The following is a 15,418-nucleotide window of genomic DNA, read 5'->3' as shown; positions in this document are numbered from 1 at the left end:
GAAATGGTCATCTAGCATTTAGAAAATGTTCATGCAGTGTAAAAATATGTCAGCGCAACTTTTAACAAATGTTGATAGAATTCCAAAAAAAGTTCATGGCATTTCAAAACTATGTTTGTGATATTTTTAAAAAATTGCTAATATAATGTTAAAAAATGTCCACATAAATTCGAACAAATGTTATCTACCATTAAAGTGTTCATGTATTTTAAAAGTATGCTTGTGCCATTTAAAAAAACAATAAAATTTTGCGTAATTATAAAATGTGTCATACTATTCAAAATATTCGTGACATTTTAAGAAATGTTCACGCATTTCAAAAATATGTTCATAATTTTTTTAGAAAATATAAAAATGCTCAGAGATTTTTGAAAAGTATTTCCTACCATTCAAAAAACCTTCAACATGCGTTTGAAAAAATATTTATCATCTACTTGAAATATGTTTAACGTACATACAAAAAATTATGCCTCATATTAAGAAAAAAAAACATTTACTCCCTCTATTCCTAAATGTAGTGCGCATAAAATTTCATAGAAGTCAAACATTGTTTACTTTGACCAAGTTTAGTGAGAAAAGTATCAATAGAAACAATACCAAATAAATATAATATAAATATATGATTAATGATGTAACTAATGATATTTACTTAATATTATAGTTGTACATATTTGTCCTCTATAAATGCAGTCAAAGTAGGGGGAGTTTGACTTTTGAAATTTTCTATGCGCACTACATTTTGAAATTTTTCCCGGCTATTTAAGTCGACCTGCGGCACCGAAAGCTTATCATCTATACATATTTTCCTCCTCCTCCCGTTCGTCCCCGCCGTTGCTTTCCAATCCACCCGTCCGCCTAGTAGCCACCCCCCACGCCGTTGGGTGAGGAGCAAGCCTTTTCTGACACCAGAGCGCCGACTCGAGCTCCTTGAGCAGATCCGGGCTAGGCACGAAGCCCGGATCTCTGCGGGGCTACCTCCGGATGCAGTGGATCCAAAGAAGGAGGAGGACGAGGAGGAGGAGGTTGAGGAGGAGAAGGGTGAGGAGGATCTACAGGCGGAGCAGCAGGCCATTTCGATTTCCTCCGCTGTCGCTGACAGGAGATGGAGGCGCAGGTGGAGATGCTCACCTACATGGATGAGGTCGAGCAGGAGGAGGATGAGTCGGAGGCCTCCTACCTGTCCGTCCAGCCGGCCCAGCACCAGATATCTCCGACGACGAAGCCTAGCTAGGATAGTACGTAGGATTTCTTTGCATGCTTTGTATGGATCTAGGGAATAAAATATGAGAGAGACGGATGCAGAGTTGCTAATTTGAGGCGTGACCGGTCATTGTCCGCGGACAAGCCCGATCGTGTCTGCGGGTGTTTAAGAGGCCAGATTTACCAAATCCGGCTGTCACCCCCATCAAACCAAAACAGATTCTAAACAGAGCCAACGAGGCAGAGCAACCAATCTTTCTAAAACTGTACACATCATAGTAATAATTGTCCTAAAGTTTGCTACTTCCTCCATTTCTAAATATAAGACTTATTAGAGAATTCATACCAAAAATGTCAAACGAAAACCGAGCTCCATGAAGATATTTATTTGAAAATTTCAAAATTCAAACTTTTCAGTTTTAAAAAATTCTGAAAATAAATACACATATACTTAGATACATGATGTACATGTGTGGAAATTTTCGGGTCGAAATACATTAAAATTTGAGCTACACAAAAAAGACAAATCTAGGGCTTTTTAGCATATGTACTGTTCATCCTCAAAGTCCATTACTTTTTTCTTTTTATGCAGCTCGCAATTCAAGGTATTTTATCCTGAATTTTTTCACACATACACTTTACATCCTTGCATGCATGTGTATTTTTTCAGATTTTTTTGAAACTGAAATTATTGAAATTTGAATTTTTCCAAATAAAGGGCTAGAACTCGGTCTTCAAAATGCCCTACCCTTTCAATACGAACTACATACAGATATATATAGACATATTTTAAAGTATAGGTTCACTCATTTTGCTCTATATGTAGTGCGTAATAGAATCTCTAAAAGGGCTTATATTTAGGAACAGAGGAAGTACTTGTTTTTTTTTGGAGGGACAGAGGAAGTACTTGTTAGATGTATACACATACAGTATTAGATTGGAAAAGAGAAACCAAATGTCAAATGTGGTTGATCGATCATGCATGGGAAATTTGGAACTTCCTCTGCAGTTCGAGAGGAGTAAAAAGAGTCTGTGAGCATTCTGTAAACCACAACAGCTACCAATCCACAACCACAAGGCCAACAAAATTCCCCACCCTTCATGTTTTTTTGCCTGCCTCTCGATTCAATTCCGTATGGGAGCACCAAGAATTCCACCAAAGGTTCTATAAACATCCTCACAAGGTCGTTCGACTGATCGCTACTAATTACACTCCCTACAAGCTCAGGTAAAATCCCCCACCGAAAGCTCCCTGGCCTCCAACAATGCTGGGAGCAGTGAGCACTTGAAGCCATCAGTCACCAAAAAATCTTGAAAGAATAGGCACGCCCCTCACCTTGGCCCTGTGCGCACAACCCAGCTGCAGCAAAAATGCTCCCACGGGAGGCGGAAATGCCGGAGTTCTGAACACGTGGAGAGCCACTCGATCTGTGCAAAATGAGACGCGCTCGACTGCCGGAAAGTGCATGCAGCCTCGCGGTTCAGTGCTGCTATTGCGCGCATGAGCTGTTGCTTGACTTCGATTCTTCCAGGATCCGGTCCATGTATCTGCGGAACTTCTCGGCTTGGGGGCCGGGTCTTACGATGTTGACGTTGCTCCACTGGGAGCATGGATCGCTGAACCACCTCTTCCTGCCTGTGCACCACGCTCCGGGAACAGGTCTGTGACGCCATCGCTGGAGTATTTTCTCATCAATCCTGTCCAACAGATGCTCTTTCTCTCGGAACTTCCTAGCAAAGGGCACTCCGCTCTCCACAATCTCCTCATAATGTGTAATGTTTAGAAACCGGGGTTCCATCTGAGGTGGGTCGTCCCATGCCACGTACCGCAAGTCATTGTTCACTGTGAAGTTACGGAAGTCCGAGTTGCATGCGACTGAGTGGAAATAACCTTCCAGAGGCAACATCACGTTCGTGAAGTACATGAGAAGGGTCCGAGGGAGGTTCTCCCATCCGAAAATGCAGTACTCTATAAACCTCCGATTCAGAATGACCCAAGGAGAACCTATCACAGATGGAGTACACATAAGGATGTAAAATAATTGCTCGAAAGGAAGGCCAGGGAAGTGGAAGCAGAGGTATAATAATAATAATACCTGTGAAGAATTTGAAACCATCTGGGGTTGCCCGTTTCTCTGTGGATTGGAAGAACTGATTCCTGCCAGCCAGGTATATCCCAGCATCTACTATGACTGGTTGCACTCTCTGAGACCTGCAACAATATATTGGTGAAACTAATACCAGTGCAGCTAAATTCTTAGTAAGTTCAGATAGTACATACTCTTTCCATCCAATATCACTAGTGTGATCGATGAAGTTGAGGTGCCTTGGCACAGACGAGAAGACATGAACCAGGTCTGCAGCAAGCGAAAACATAAAAGACCATAAATACCAGACAAGTCAAGAAACCCCCAAGCTTCACTAATTACCATAAAGCTTCATCAGTTGAAACATATTCACACATGCGCAAAGCTGAAATGTATACATCAAGCTTAAATAACTCCAGACTAACGATAAGTAAGTTTTTTTCTTGAAACCATCTTAGCAACACAAATGAAACCAAACAGAGATCAATAGTGTGGGTTCATGAGGATCTAGGAACGAGAGAATATGACAAGTGGAGCAAAGTGTCGGAAAATTGCATATGCATGTTGGGGCTAGCATGCTACACATATTTTCAGCAGGAAATGATACATGAGATTTATCATATATGGAAAGACAAAATATATGATGAGGTCCAGGCAAGGATGACCGTAGTCTACATACTGTACTATGTGTCAGAGCAACAGCAGCACATAACTTCTAAGTACCAGATTATTATTATGTTAAAGCAAGCTAACCCTAGAAAAATTATGGACAAGCTAGGGAACAAGTATATGAGTGAGAGAGCAACAGCAGCACATAACTTCTAAGTATGTAGTGAAATCTATGAGAGCTGATTTTCACTTTTAAGCGACTGTCGCATTTCCACAATGACTTTGGAATTTCAGAGCAGGAAATCTGGAGACGAAGACGTGGGCATTCGACCACTTTGGGAGGAAGGAACACGAGAAGGAGACTCTCAGAAGTCAATTAAGCTAGGGAACAAGTATAAGAGTGAGAGAGCAACATGACCACATAACTTCCAAGTATGTAGTGAAATCTATGAGTTGAGTTTCAACTTTTTAGTGACTGTTGCATTTCCGCAATGACTTTGGAATTTCAGAGCGGGAAATCTGGAGATGAAGATGTGGGCTCGTGGCCACTTAGGAAGGAAGGAACACAAGAAGGGACTCTCAGGAGTCAAGAGTCAATTAAGTTGTTGTGTCTTTTGTCCGATCCATCAGTCATGTTTGCTTAAAATTTAAGGTTTCCTCATGCACAACTCATGGATTTTGGGATTAGGAAACACACAAGATTCATTTCTCAACTGAATGCTGATATTTTTTTCCTCCAATTTTTGTAATTCCTGCTTATTTATACAATTTCACCAAAGACCCCCTTATTTGTTAGAGACAACTTCCCCTAGACAATCAGCATAAATGAAACATGAATGCAGCTAGATGTTGTCAATTAGCATTTGGTCATATGCTCCGTATAAAACGGGTGATTGCTACATGCCCGAAACAAAGCTACAGCTAGAGTATAGAGTGTTGCGTAGAGCTAACAAGTTTGATGAGCTTCGATATGAAGAGAAGAACGGAGATAGGTAATTCAGTGGGTTTGGGCTTGACAAGAGGAAGCAGGAACACAGCAATTGACGAAAACAAGATGCCAAACTATATTTAGTAGTAATATATGTTGTGGTATACTACGTTCCTGTCAAGGGCAGCTTTCGTACCAGTGCCTAAAAACATTGTAAACAAGTACTCCGTTGTTACAAGTCAGCCAAACCTAACAGCAGCAGCAATACTCCTATTAGTCTACAAAGTATAATGGGACAGCAAGCATTAAACAGCACTTAAAACAAAGCAGCATCACAAGACAGATTTAATTCCGGGGGCTACAGCAACAGCTCAACCGAACTGCCGAAAATGTCCCTCTGCAGCTCGACAATTGAAGAAAGAAACGCCTCCCGAATCCCCAAAGCAAGGCACCAACCAGATTTGTGCTGCTAGATCCGGAGAGCGCAGGAAACTTCCCAAACTGATTGTGCTAGATTGGGGGAGGACGGACATTTGGAATCTTACCGTCCTGGGTGAGGAGGGGGTAATCGGCGGCGCTGAGCGTGACGAACCAGTCCCACTCGGCGTCGAGCCGGAGCAGGGCGGCGGCGGCGCGGAGCGTGGCGGCGAGGCCGGAGGAGCCCATGGGGGTGCCCGCGGCGGGGCGGCCGACGACGTCGACGTTCCCGAAGGCTGTGATTGCGGGGGCGGCCCGCGCGACGGCCGCGGCGAGCTCGAGGCGCTCCGACTCGGGCGCGTCCGCGGAGAGGTGGAGCAGGTACTGGTTCCGGGGGTGGTAGACGGCGAGGAGCAGGCGCAGCAGCCTGCGGCCGTCCCCGCGGCCGCCCGAGAGGAGGTACGCGAAGGAGGGGGGCGCGGCGGCCCCGCGGCGCACGTAGGAGGGCGGCGGGAGGCGCGCGAAGAGCGCGGAGGAGGCCGAGTAGCCCGAGAGCGCGGAGAGGAAGAGCATGAGCGAGACGAAGGAGACGGACACCAGCGGCAGCAGCCACTTGTCCGCTGCCCCCATCGCCGGCCCCGCCTCCGAGCCGAGCAGGGAGGAGTTGCTCTACGAAGCAGCAGGAGCAGCGCCGAGCTGCAGCTAGTCGGCCGCGCGCGGGAGCGGGCAGGTGTCGGCGTCAACGCCCGGGGCTAGGAGGACTCCGGCGACGGCCGCGGCCGCGGCGGGGTGGCGGCGGTGCTGCTGGTGGCGCGCGGGATCGCTGCTAGGGTTTGGCGGCGAGATCGCATCGGGGGGTGGGAATGGCGGGCGAGATCGGGTGGGCGCAGCAGCAGCTCGATCTCCTCTCCCTCTCGCGTACGTTTCTCTCTCTCTCTCTCTCTCTCTCTGCGCCTGCCAGGCCTCGCGTACGGAGGTGGGAAGGAGGGGAGAGAGAGCGTGAGGCGCCTGTCGCTATGTACCGGCGCCAACGCGAGGGGGACACGTCGACGGCACTGCTATAGCTCCATGACATGCCGGCCCTAAGCGTCAGGGCCCGCTCATCAGCCGGGCAGGGGCAGCTGGGTGGGGTTCGAACTGGGTCGCGTGGCGATGGGGACGGGGCGGGCGGGCCCCGCCGGGCAGAGGGAGCGGGGAGTTGTCGGATGGGGCGAGCGAACGGCGCTTGCTTCGGGCCGACGACGCTGGCGCGTGGGCCAGGTCGGGGGTGCCGCCACCGCGCGGTAAAGAATCGAGAATCCATCGGGTGGGGGTGGGTAGGTGGTGGCGAGTAGCGGGATGGTATCCATGGACCGTGGCCCGCCATGTCAGTGAGAGCTTCGGGGGGTGTTATAGTCATGGGCCCGGGTGCAAGTCAGCGAGGAGTGCAAATTTTAAATCTAGTTTTTTGCGTCGGATGGGAGGGGATGCAAAACTTTAACCGCAAGCGTTTGTCCCGCACGCGCGTGCATTTGACGTAAGTACGTACGTACGTCTTTGCTTAATTAGTGTAACTAAGACGACTTTGCCTTGTTCCTCGGCCTAATGTGGCCGCTAAAGTATATACTACTCCTACTACTAGTGCAGGCGATCTCTTTCTCCCTTTCGACCGAAACTCTACCTCCTTTCCCCCCTCTTTTCAAATCGAGTCTCTATCGCTTTGCTGCGAGCAGCTGCGTGACATCAAGTTAGCTGAAACGACCCCTGCCAACCATCCCTCCCATCTTGGATGAACCCGTCACGCTCAAAGCTCCGCTGGATCCTTTTCCTCCCCTCGCGCAAAGCCGGCTAGGGCAAAGTCCTCGCTCAATCGGATGGCGGCATTTCATCGTCAAGTTGGCCTTTCGATCTTTGATCCTTCTCGAATTCGTCCATCAAAGCGGAGCCGACGGAGCCCCGGCGTAGATTTCCCCTACCTTCATGGGGCGCCGAGGTTAGGGTTTCTCTTTGCACGTGCGCGAGAATGAGAACCGGTTGGTGTCAGACGCTTTAGAGATCAATTCAAAGGTTTCTTTGGGATGCGTGCGATAAGGCTTCTCATCTGTCATCGACAAAGTCAGGACGGCTCCAGCATGGGAACAGTGAAAGGGGCTCATAGAAGGCTCGTTTTGTTGATCATCCAGTGGTACAGGGACCTCGATGTTATTTTTATTTTTTTAGGGTGATTTATACATTTGATGAACTTTTTCTAATGGATCTGTGTATTTAGACCTCATTTTGTGATTTTTCTTCTTGCTGTTAAACAAACAGTTTGAGGTGGGAAGGGGGATCTACGTTGACTAGCCCTCGCTTTAGAAATCTGATTTGCCACTAGTCGCTCTATCGCACAGAGTTCTGAGTGTGTTGGCAGTTGACACTTGCTATCTTCGGTTTTTATTTTTTATGTTATCTTGTGCCAGAGTAGGTATGCTAAAATTAAGACACTTATTTTAAAACAAAGGTACTCCCTCCGTTCAGAAATATTTATTCTAAAAATGATTGTATGTAAATTTGTTTTAGTTCTAAATACAAACATTTTTAAGACAAGTATTTTCAAACGGAGGGAGTAGTAGTTAATTGGCCGTCTGTCCCCATTTACCTTGGAAAGATACCGCTAAAAACATTACCTTGGAAAGATCAACTGCTAATTTCTTGACACGGAAAACACCATGTCCGGTTTTTGTCAGTGAAGACGGCACATGAGTAGAGGGAGACGGTTTGTAATTGGATGGATCCTGTCGCAGATAGGAAGTACTAGTAGCACATCTCCATTCTGTAATCAACGTCACCGAATCACGGCTTGTTCTTTTGCGCGGGGGCAACGGCTACTCCACTCCACTCCACTCGCAGACTCCAGAACTAGCTGGTGAGTCAGCCTGTCGTGACCACGACGATGCTACTACTCCTTCACGGGTCACCCGCCACATGGGCCACGACGTGGATCCGATCTTCCTTTTCTTTAAGATGGGTCCGATCTTTTTTTTTCTTTGAGAAAAATTTATTAAGGGTGGACCCGATCCCTTTTTGTTCGAACCTGTCGTCCGCTTCGGACGACACGGCCCAGCGTGACAAACGTACGTTTTCAAGGCCCCGCCGTCCAGACGACCGGCCCAGCGGCGGCCCAGGTCGCCGATGGCAAGGCTCACTCTCTCTCCCCATCCCATGCCACGCCGCAACAAACTAACCACCACCACACAACGCGCCTCGCTGGAGCTGGACGAGGAAGGACGGCGAGGCTTAAGCCTGAGGGCGCGACTAAACCCCTCCCCGTCCTCCTCTGCTCGTCGCCGGTCGCCGCGGGATGGAGATCAAGGGGCTGGGGCAGCTCCTGGCGGCGCTGGCCGCGGCGCTGTTCCTGCGGGTCGTCGCCGCGGGGGCCGGCCCCGCCCTCCTCCCGCCCGCGGAGGATGAGGAGGGGGACGTGGAGGCCGGCGAGGGAGGAGGCGGCGGCGGGGTGCGGCCGGTGACCATCCGGTGGGCCCGCGTCACCTGCGCCCTCAAGAACAAGCGCGGGGACATGGTGAGTCGCTGTGGTTGACGCCGCCCTCCCTCTCAAGTCTCTCTTCTCGCCGGAGCCCCGTGGCCGAACACCATGCGCGCGCGCGCATTGGTCTTGTCTCTCTCTATCTCGTGCTAGTACATGGGTTGGGGGCGCACGATAGCGAGGGGCCACGTTCGGCTGGTCCGAGTGGCTGGCGCTGGGCCCTGCTGGGGCGTTGACTGGTTGACCCCGCGATGTGGCAGTGGCACTCGACAGTGAGGCCATACTGTTAATGCAGGTCAACCTGCATAATTTTGCGTTGTCTGAATCTTCCAGAGTATGCACACCCTACATTGTTCATCAATGTGCTGCGTAATTTTGCATCAGACAACGATTCAGAGTATGCACACCCTACATTGTGACCCCCGGGATGTAGCAGTGGCAACAGTGAGGCCAAACTGTTACTGCAGGACAAGTTGCATAACTTTGCGTGGGCTAATCCTTGTCTGAATCTTCCAGAGTATGCAAACCCTGTATCTATGTATTGTTCGTGATGTGCTGCGTGATTGTTTGCAGGCAAGGTTCCTGCTGTCGAATCTGTCCGGGGAGGCGAAACCAGGGAGGCTGCTAGCACTCATGGGGCCGTCAGGGTCAGGCAAGACGACTCTGCTCAATGTGCTGGCAGGGCAGCTCACGGCATCACCTTCCTTGCACCTCTCGGGCTTTCTCTATGTCAATGGCCAGCCTATGTCGCAGGGCGGTTATAAGTAAGCTATGCTAATTCACCTTGTGGTCTTAGTTTTCGCAAACATTTGTGGAAGAGAACTGATGTGTATTTCTTTCTGTAGGATCGCTTATGTGAGGCAAGAAGACATCTTCTTCTCACAGCTCACGGTGCGGGAAACACTCTCACTTGCTGCTGAACTCCAGCTTCATGACACCATGTCTCCCGAGAGGAAGGAGAAGTATGTTAATGATCTTCTGTTTCGCCTTGGATTGGTAAGTCATCATTGATTGATCAATAGCAACACACTTTTTTTTTCAATTTATCAGGGAATCTAACCTACATGATTGTTGGATGATCGATATATGTTACTCTCAGTTCATTCTGATTTGAGTTTTATTGTACTATAATTATGTATTCCTCTCTTTTTAATGAAAGGTCAACTCTGCTGATTCTATCGTGGGTGATGCAAAAGTACGTGGAATTAGTGGTGGTGAAAAGAAGCGCCTCTCGCTTGCATGTGAACTGATTGCAAGCCCTTCAGTCATCTTTGCGGATGAACCAACAACAGGTATTTTAGCCAATTCACCATTTCCCCCCGTAGTTTTGAATTAGCCTTTTATTTTACTTATGTATAGTTATTGTAGTTAGATTTACTTGCATGACTACAAGTGCTCGAGTCTCTTCTTTATCTAGCAAGTTAATGTAAATAGATAGTAATATACAAGAACTTAATAAAAAAAGTAGTAACACATAAACCTACTTCACTCAAATAGAACTATAGAAGGTTAACTAGGATTTCGTGGCACCTTGACAATGTCATTGCACTCCCAAAGGGCAGGGAGGTTGCCGTCCTCGTTATTCCTGTAAAAAGTACATAATGGTAATACTGTAGAAGTACAGAATCCCTGGTTGTAGTGTGGCAGTTTGTGACCAACCTAGGGTTATCTCAGGCAAGACAATCCACCCAAGTATCGCCCATGGTCCCATGAAGAAAAACGAGACAGACTGTTCTTGCAACTTACCGTTTTAAGTGGGATCCCTTATTGAAGTTTTGAATTTTCACATGGATCAGTTTTTTCTCCTGAGATCCTCTTGTGAATATTAGCCATGGAGTTTTTTCAATTGCCTGGTATGCCCAGCTGTAAAATATGAACTGGTTGATAGCACATGAACTTTGTGTATGTTTATTACTCTCTTTTAGGCCTTGATGCATTCCAGGCAGAGAAGGTGATGGAGACTCTTAGACAGCTTGCAGAAGATGGGCACACTGTGATATGCTCTATACACCAGCCAAGAGGTTCAGTCTATAGCAAATTTGATGACATTGTGCTACTGTCAGAGGGAGAAGTTGTATACATGGGGCCTGCAAAAGAAGAACCTCTGAAATACTTTGCATCATTAGGGTTGTTATTCTGCCATCACTTACATTCCTTTCTGGCATTCAATGTTTTCTGGAACATAATATTTTCATGATTTCCACATATCTCAAATTCAAATGTATGCACTGCAATTGCTTTTTCTATAATACAGTTAGCAGGGTTAAGTTAATTACCCAGGCATAGATTGGATTTTGGTAACACATCCCAGTCATTTTGTATTTGACACCCTAGCATGTCACGTTCACTTTGTTATAGACATGGATATGGTGATGTGTCAACATTTTAGTAATATTCATTTGGCCAACACGGTACTGAAGCAAGTGTTACATAAGTAGGCATATAGGGAGGTACTCCATCCCTAGGCATACATTAGTCCTTCATGTTTTCAGCAGTTAAGGTTCTATTGTACATTTGATTTTTCGCACTTGCTTCAAACTTAAGTAGTTTACCATTTGGCTGTATGTATCCTTGTTAGGAGAGCCTTGAAATTGAACATTCACAATGTTGGAATTTTTGACACGATGACTGATGTTTGTTTAGCTGTTTACGCCATGAAATACTTCAGGCCTAGTTTAATTAGCTGCTTAAGTTTTGGCCCGTATCTCAATTCTGTTTATTCTGCACCTGTACTATTACTGATTAATAATTTGAGTTTGTTTACTTCATCAGGTACCAGTGCCCAGATCATGAGAACCCTGCTGAGTTCTTGGCTGATCTCATATCCACTGATTATAGCTCAGCTGAAAGTGTACAGTCATCACAGAAAAGGATTGAGAACCTAATTGATGAATTTGCAAATAAGGTTCTAATTACTGAATTTAACAGCCCAGTAACACAATCAGAGGGCTCTGAAATTTCTACCAAACTTGCTCAGAAGTCTACTAGAAAGCAAAGACGTGGTTGGTGGAGACAATTTCGTTTGCTGTTCAAGAGAGCATGGATGCAGGTTTTTTCACTAAACCTTCTTTGATAGTATCTTCCAGCTTTTGACCCTTTAATATGATTTTCCTACTTCTGCCTTGACATACGGTGATAGGTTATTTTGGTGTGTGTGTTTAGCTTAAAATAGACTGGACCTATACTGTACCAAATTCAGGGGATCTATCTTTTCAATATTTACTGTAAGTTGACGCTTGGTGGCATGATGTGCTTTCACCAACTCTGTGGCTCATGTAGCTGCAACACATAACTACTGCATGAAACATGTAAGTACTCAAGAAAAGGGCTCTTGATGCGAACAAAATAAATTGAACACTTCTAGATTGGTTATTTTCTGAATTTCGAATCTTAGCGTGGGTAGCTTCGAGATATCTGAGCTTAGCTGCCTGAAATCTAAATGGGTGTTTTACCTGAAGATTGACTATCACTCTGCATATTGGTTGATTACGAGAAGTATTTCAGGCTTTTCGTGATGGACCAACAAACAAAGTGAGAGCAAGAATGTCCGTTGCTTCAGCAATTATATTTGGATCAGTGTTCTGGCGAATGGGAAAAACTCAAACTTCCATACAGGATAGGATGGGACTTCTTCAGGTAGAATATCTTGAATCTATGGGAGATACACATTCTGATATTTGATTTATCTTATAACTGTTCCCATTTTGTCTTAAAGAACAGTTTTCCTAAAAAATGCCTAAGCACCTCCTCATATTGTTCTGTTTTCTTTCATTTCACGTTAGGTGACTGCCATAAACACTGCAATGGCTGCTCTGACAAAGACAGTGGGGGTTTTCCCGAAAGAACGAGCTATAGTAGACAGAGAACGAGCAAAAGGTTCCTATGCACTAGGACCATATCTCTCATCTAAGCTTTTGGCGGAGATTCCGATTGGAGCAGCATTTCCATTGATATTTGGATCCATTCTATATCCAATGGCTAGACTTCATCCTACAGTTTCTAGGTCAGTATTATCCCCACATCAAAGCTTAAAGTGTTGCGCTAAGCCATAGTACATGCCATATGGTAGTATTTGGCATTGGTTTGGCTTATGCATATTCCTAACAAATATTCCATGTGCCGTATTTAGATTTGCCAAGTTCTGTGGCATCGTGACTGTTGAATCATTTGCGGCATCAGCCATGGGTCTTACTGTGGGAGCAATCGCTCCTACAACCGAAGCTGCGATGGCTCTTGGGCCATCCCTTATGACGGTGTTCATCGTCTTTGGAGGATACTATGTGAACCCTGATAACACCCCCGTCATCTTCCGCTGGATCCCAAAAGCGTCTCTGATCAGATGGTAATACTTATTCTTGTGATACTTAGTGGCTCCTGGCATAATAGGGTGGGACAGCTAACATCTAGATGTCTCTTTGCATTTATATTTTCAGGGCCTTTCAAGGACTTTGCATCAATGAGTTCAAGGGTCTGCAGTTTGAGCACCAGCATTCTTACGATGTTCAAACCGGAGAACAGGTATGGCCCATTCATGTGAAAGGCAGTTTCACTGCCACCAAATACATAACTTTGTCAAGGAAATATTGTTTAACCAGGGATGATATTTGAGTAATGATGTATGCAAACGAAGAAAAAGCTCATATGCTCTAAATATATACAAGTACTGGATGGCTACTTATAGATGTCAGGCTAATAGCTCATTCTCAACTATTTCTACCGGAAGATAAATACGGCTGTTTGAACACATGCTTGTCTGTGACAGGCCCTTGAGAGATTTTCGCTGGGAGGGATCCGCATCGCCGACACGCTGGTTGCGCAGGGCAGGATCCTGATGTTCTGGTACTGGCTGACCTACCTCCTCCTGAAGAAAAACAGAGCGAGGTACCAGCAGCTCCTGCCGCCCTCCGAGGAAGATCAAAGTAAGCAGCAGACGGAGTAGGCGTAATCATAATTTGCGTCATATTTATTCTGTGAAGACATCATGGCAGGGCAGGTCGTGTGTTGTAGCCAGTTTCCTTTTTTTTTTTCTGCTTCTGTGACACTTTAAGCATTCCTCTTTGGAAGAATCAAGAGAAATAAAATCATGAGAGAACCATCACGTGGATGATTCTTCTTCCCTTTAGTTGGAAAAGAAAAACCCAGACTGGCCGTCTGTTGCAAATGTTGGGAAAGCGGCTGTAGCACGTCGGGAGGGGCGGACACATCGGAGACTTAATAAGGGCCAACCGGCGGTGGTCCGGCCCAATGCACTCCTACAGGCCCCATCGGCCCAGCGTAATACGGGCCAACCCGTATGCCGCGAACCGTTAGCGTGATTAATAGTACCGTACCGCTAATTGATGAATCAGGCCCTCAGCTTATTAACTGGATTGATGGCCTATGCTCTGCGCCTCCACGGTTTGAAGCACGGCTGTCAGCTGACCGAAAATAAAAAAGGCCTTTGCAGCGAGATTGCCTCTCGGTTCTAGGCCGCGTTGCCTCACCCAGTGTATAAGTCCACGGGCCGAAGACGATGCATACGGTCGAAAAAACAGATATGTACATAAATAAAAAATCTGTATGCTCACCATGGAGCGCGCTGTGCTAGACAGTAGCACAATGCTTTTTTTTGGCATGACATTTGTTAGAGTTTTTTTTTGAATCAGTTTTCGTTTTCATTCTTAAAAATATTCATGTATTCTAGTACTACAAAAAAAGTATTCATATCTTATAAAAACATATTCATGTGGTTATGAAAATTTGTATGCATCACCGTGGAGCGTGCTATGCTAGAAAATAGCATAATGTTTTTTTAATAATTTTATTTGAGCATTTCAAACAAAAAATGTATTTTTTTGCTAAATCATTGATAGATTCCAAGAAAATATTCATGCAGCCCATGAAATTTGTTTTGACCCCGCATAAAATGTTCATTCACCTCTCAATAATTGTTTCAAAAAATTTACAAAAAAGTATCATGTGTCTAAGAAAAAGTTATTTTGTAATTACAAAAATAATCAAGTTTCATTGTTCGTTTACATTTTCTTATCTATGTACATCATGAAAAAATTTCCTCTTGAGAATTATATATTTTCAAAGCAAAAGGTGAATACGTCACAAATACAATGGTTGACGAATTTTTTTGTTGGCTTCAAATCAGCCGTATATACATCTGATAAGGGCAAAAATGGACTCCCTCCATTCACAAATATAAGATGTTCTAACTTTTTTCTAAATCAGATGTCTATATGCATCTAATTCAAGAAATATATACTCATGTTTGTTCACTCATTTCAGCCCGTATGTTATTGAAATGTCCAAAACATCTTACATTTGTGAACGGAGGGAATATGTCTGAACACCAAAATTTTTGGTGAGAATTGTTTGGTAAACTTGATTCTCAAATCAACACGACACTTTTATTGTCAACTTAATGCCTTATTGTCTTATCTTTTGCTGTTCCAACCTAGTGCTTTATGATGCTCGAATTTTGGGAGAAAAACATGTGCATGTAATGCCCAAATTATTTTTACAAGCCGTTTCTTTTTTAACATGACAACATCATGGTTATGCTCAATTTTTTAGTTAAACTTGGTATAGTCATGCAATTTGCATAGCGCACTTTCCCCCCCATGATCAGCTATATTTGTGAATGGAGGGGTTTGTAATTTGTGCTGTTTACACCAGTGAAAGACT

The 15,418-nt window shown here is 45.3% G+C and overlaps 2 protein-coding genes across 2 annotated transcripts; one reads left to right on the top strand and one right to left on the bottom strand.

Moving 5' to 3' along the window:
- Nucleotides 1-2,156: 2,156 nt before the first annotated feature.
- On the bottom strand, nt 2,157-6,226 carry LOC125542262 (beta-glucuronosyltransferase GlcAT14A-like). The gene is made up of 4 exons (XM_048705222.1): nt 5,370-6,226; nt 3,482-3,557; nt 3,297-3,412; nt 2,157-3,205 (listed from the first exon to the last, which is right to left on the bottom strand). Exons 1-4 carry the CDS (start codon nt 5,869-5,871, stop codon nt 2,691-2,693), a joined length of 1,209 nt encoding a protein of 402 aa, XP_048561179.1. The 5' UTR covers nt 5,872-6,226; the 3' UTR covers nt 2,157-2,690.
- Nucleotides 6,227-8,420: 2,194 nt separating this feature from the next.
- Nucleotides 8,421-13,874, top strand: LOC125542261 (ABC transporter G family member 7-like). Its single transcript, XM_048705221.1, has 11 exons — nt 8,421-8,779; nt 9,317-9,507; nt 9,589-9,739; nt 9,903-10,035; nt 10,669-10,870; nt 11,516-11,792; nt 12,248-12,379; nt 12,526-12,746; nt 12,873-13,085; nt 13,177-13,261; nt 13,506-13,874. The coding sequence occupies exons 1-11, from the start codon at nt 8,561-8,563 to the stop codon at nt 13,680-13,682; spliced, it is 2,001 nt and encodes a 666-aa protein (XP_048561178.1). The 5' UTR covers nt 8,421-8,560; the 3' UTR covers nt 13,683-13,874.
- Nucleotides 13,875-15,418: the final 1,544 nt, after the last annotated feature.

This window comes from Triticum urartu, chromosome 3 (genome assembly GCF_003073215.2).
Source record: "Triticum urartu cultivar G1812 chromosome 3, Tu2.1, whole genome shotgun sequence".
Classification (NCBI taxonomy): Eukaryota; Viridiplantae; Streptophyta; class Magnoliopsida; order Poales; family Poaceae; genus Triticum; species Triticum urartu.
This window is presented reverse-complemented; position numbering and strand designations above follow the sequence as displayed.

Bases quoted from the DNA above. Each gene is read 5' to 3' on its own strand.
- LOC125542262 (XM_048705222.1), bottom strand. From the start codon at position 5,871: ATGGGGGCAGCGGACAAGTGGCTGCTGCCGCTGGTGTCCGTCTCCTTC. The intron at 3,558-5,369 runs GTAAGATTCCAA...CGCTTGCTGCAG, and splicing joins CCCCCTCCTCACCCAGGACG to ACCTGGTTCATGTCTTCTCG. The intron at 3,206-3,296 runs GTATTATTATTA...CATCTGTGATAG, and splicing joins TGGTTTCAAATTCTTCACAG to GTTCTCCTTGGGTCATTCTG.
- LOC125542261 (XM_048705221.1), top strand. From the start codon at position 8,561: ATGGAGATCAAGGGGCTGGGGCAGCTCCTGGCGGCGCTGGCCGCGGCG. The intron at 8,780-9,316 runs GTGAGTCGCTGT...GATTGTTTGCAG, and splicing joins AGAACAAGCGCGGGGACATG to GCAAGGTTCCTGCTGTCGAA. The intron at 12,747-12,872 runs GTCAGTATTATC...TGCCGTATTTAG, and splicing joins CTTCATCCTACAGTTTCTAG to ATTTGCCAAGTTCTGTGGCA.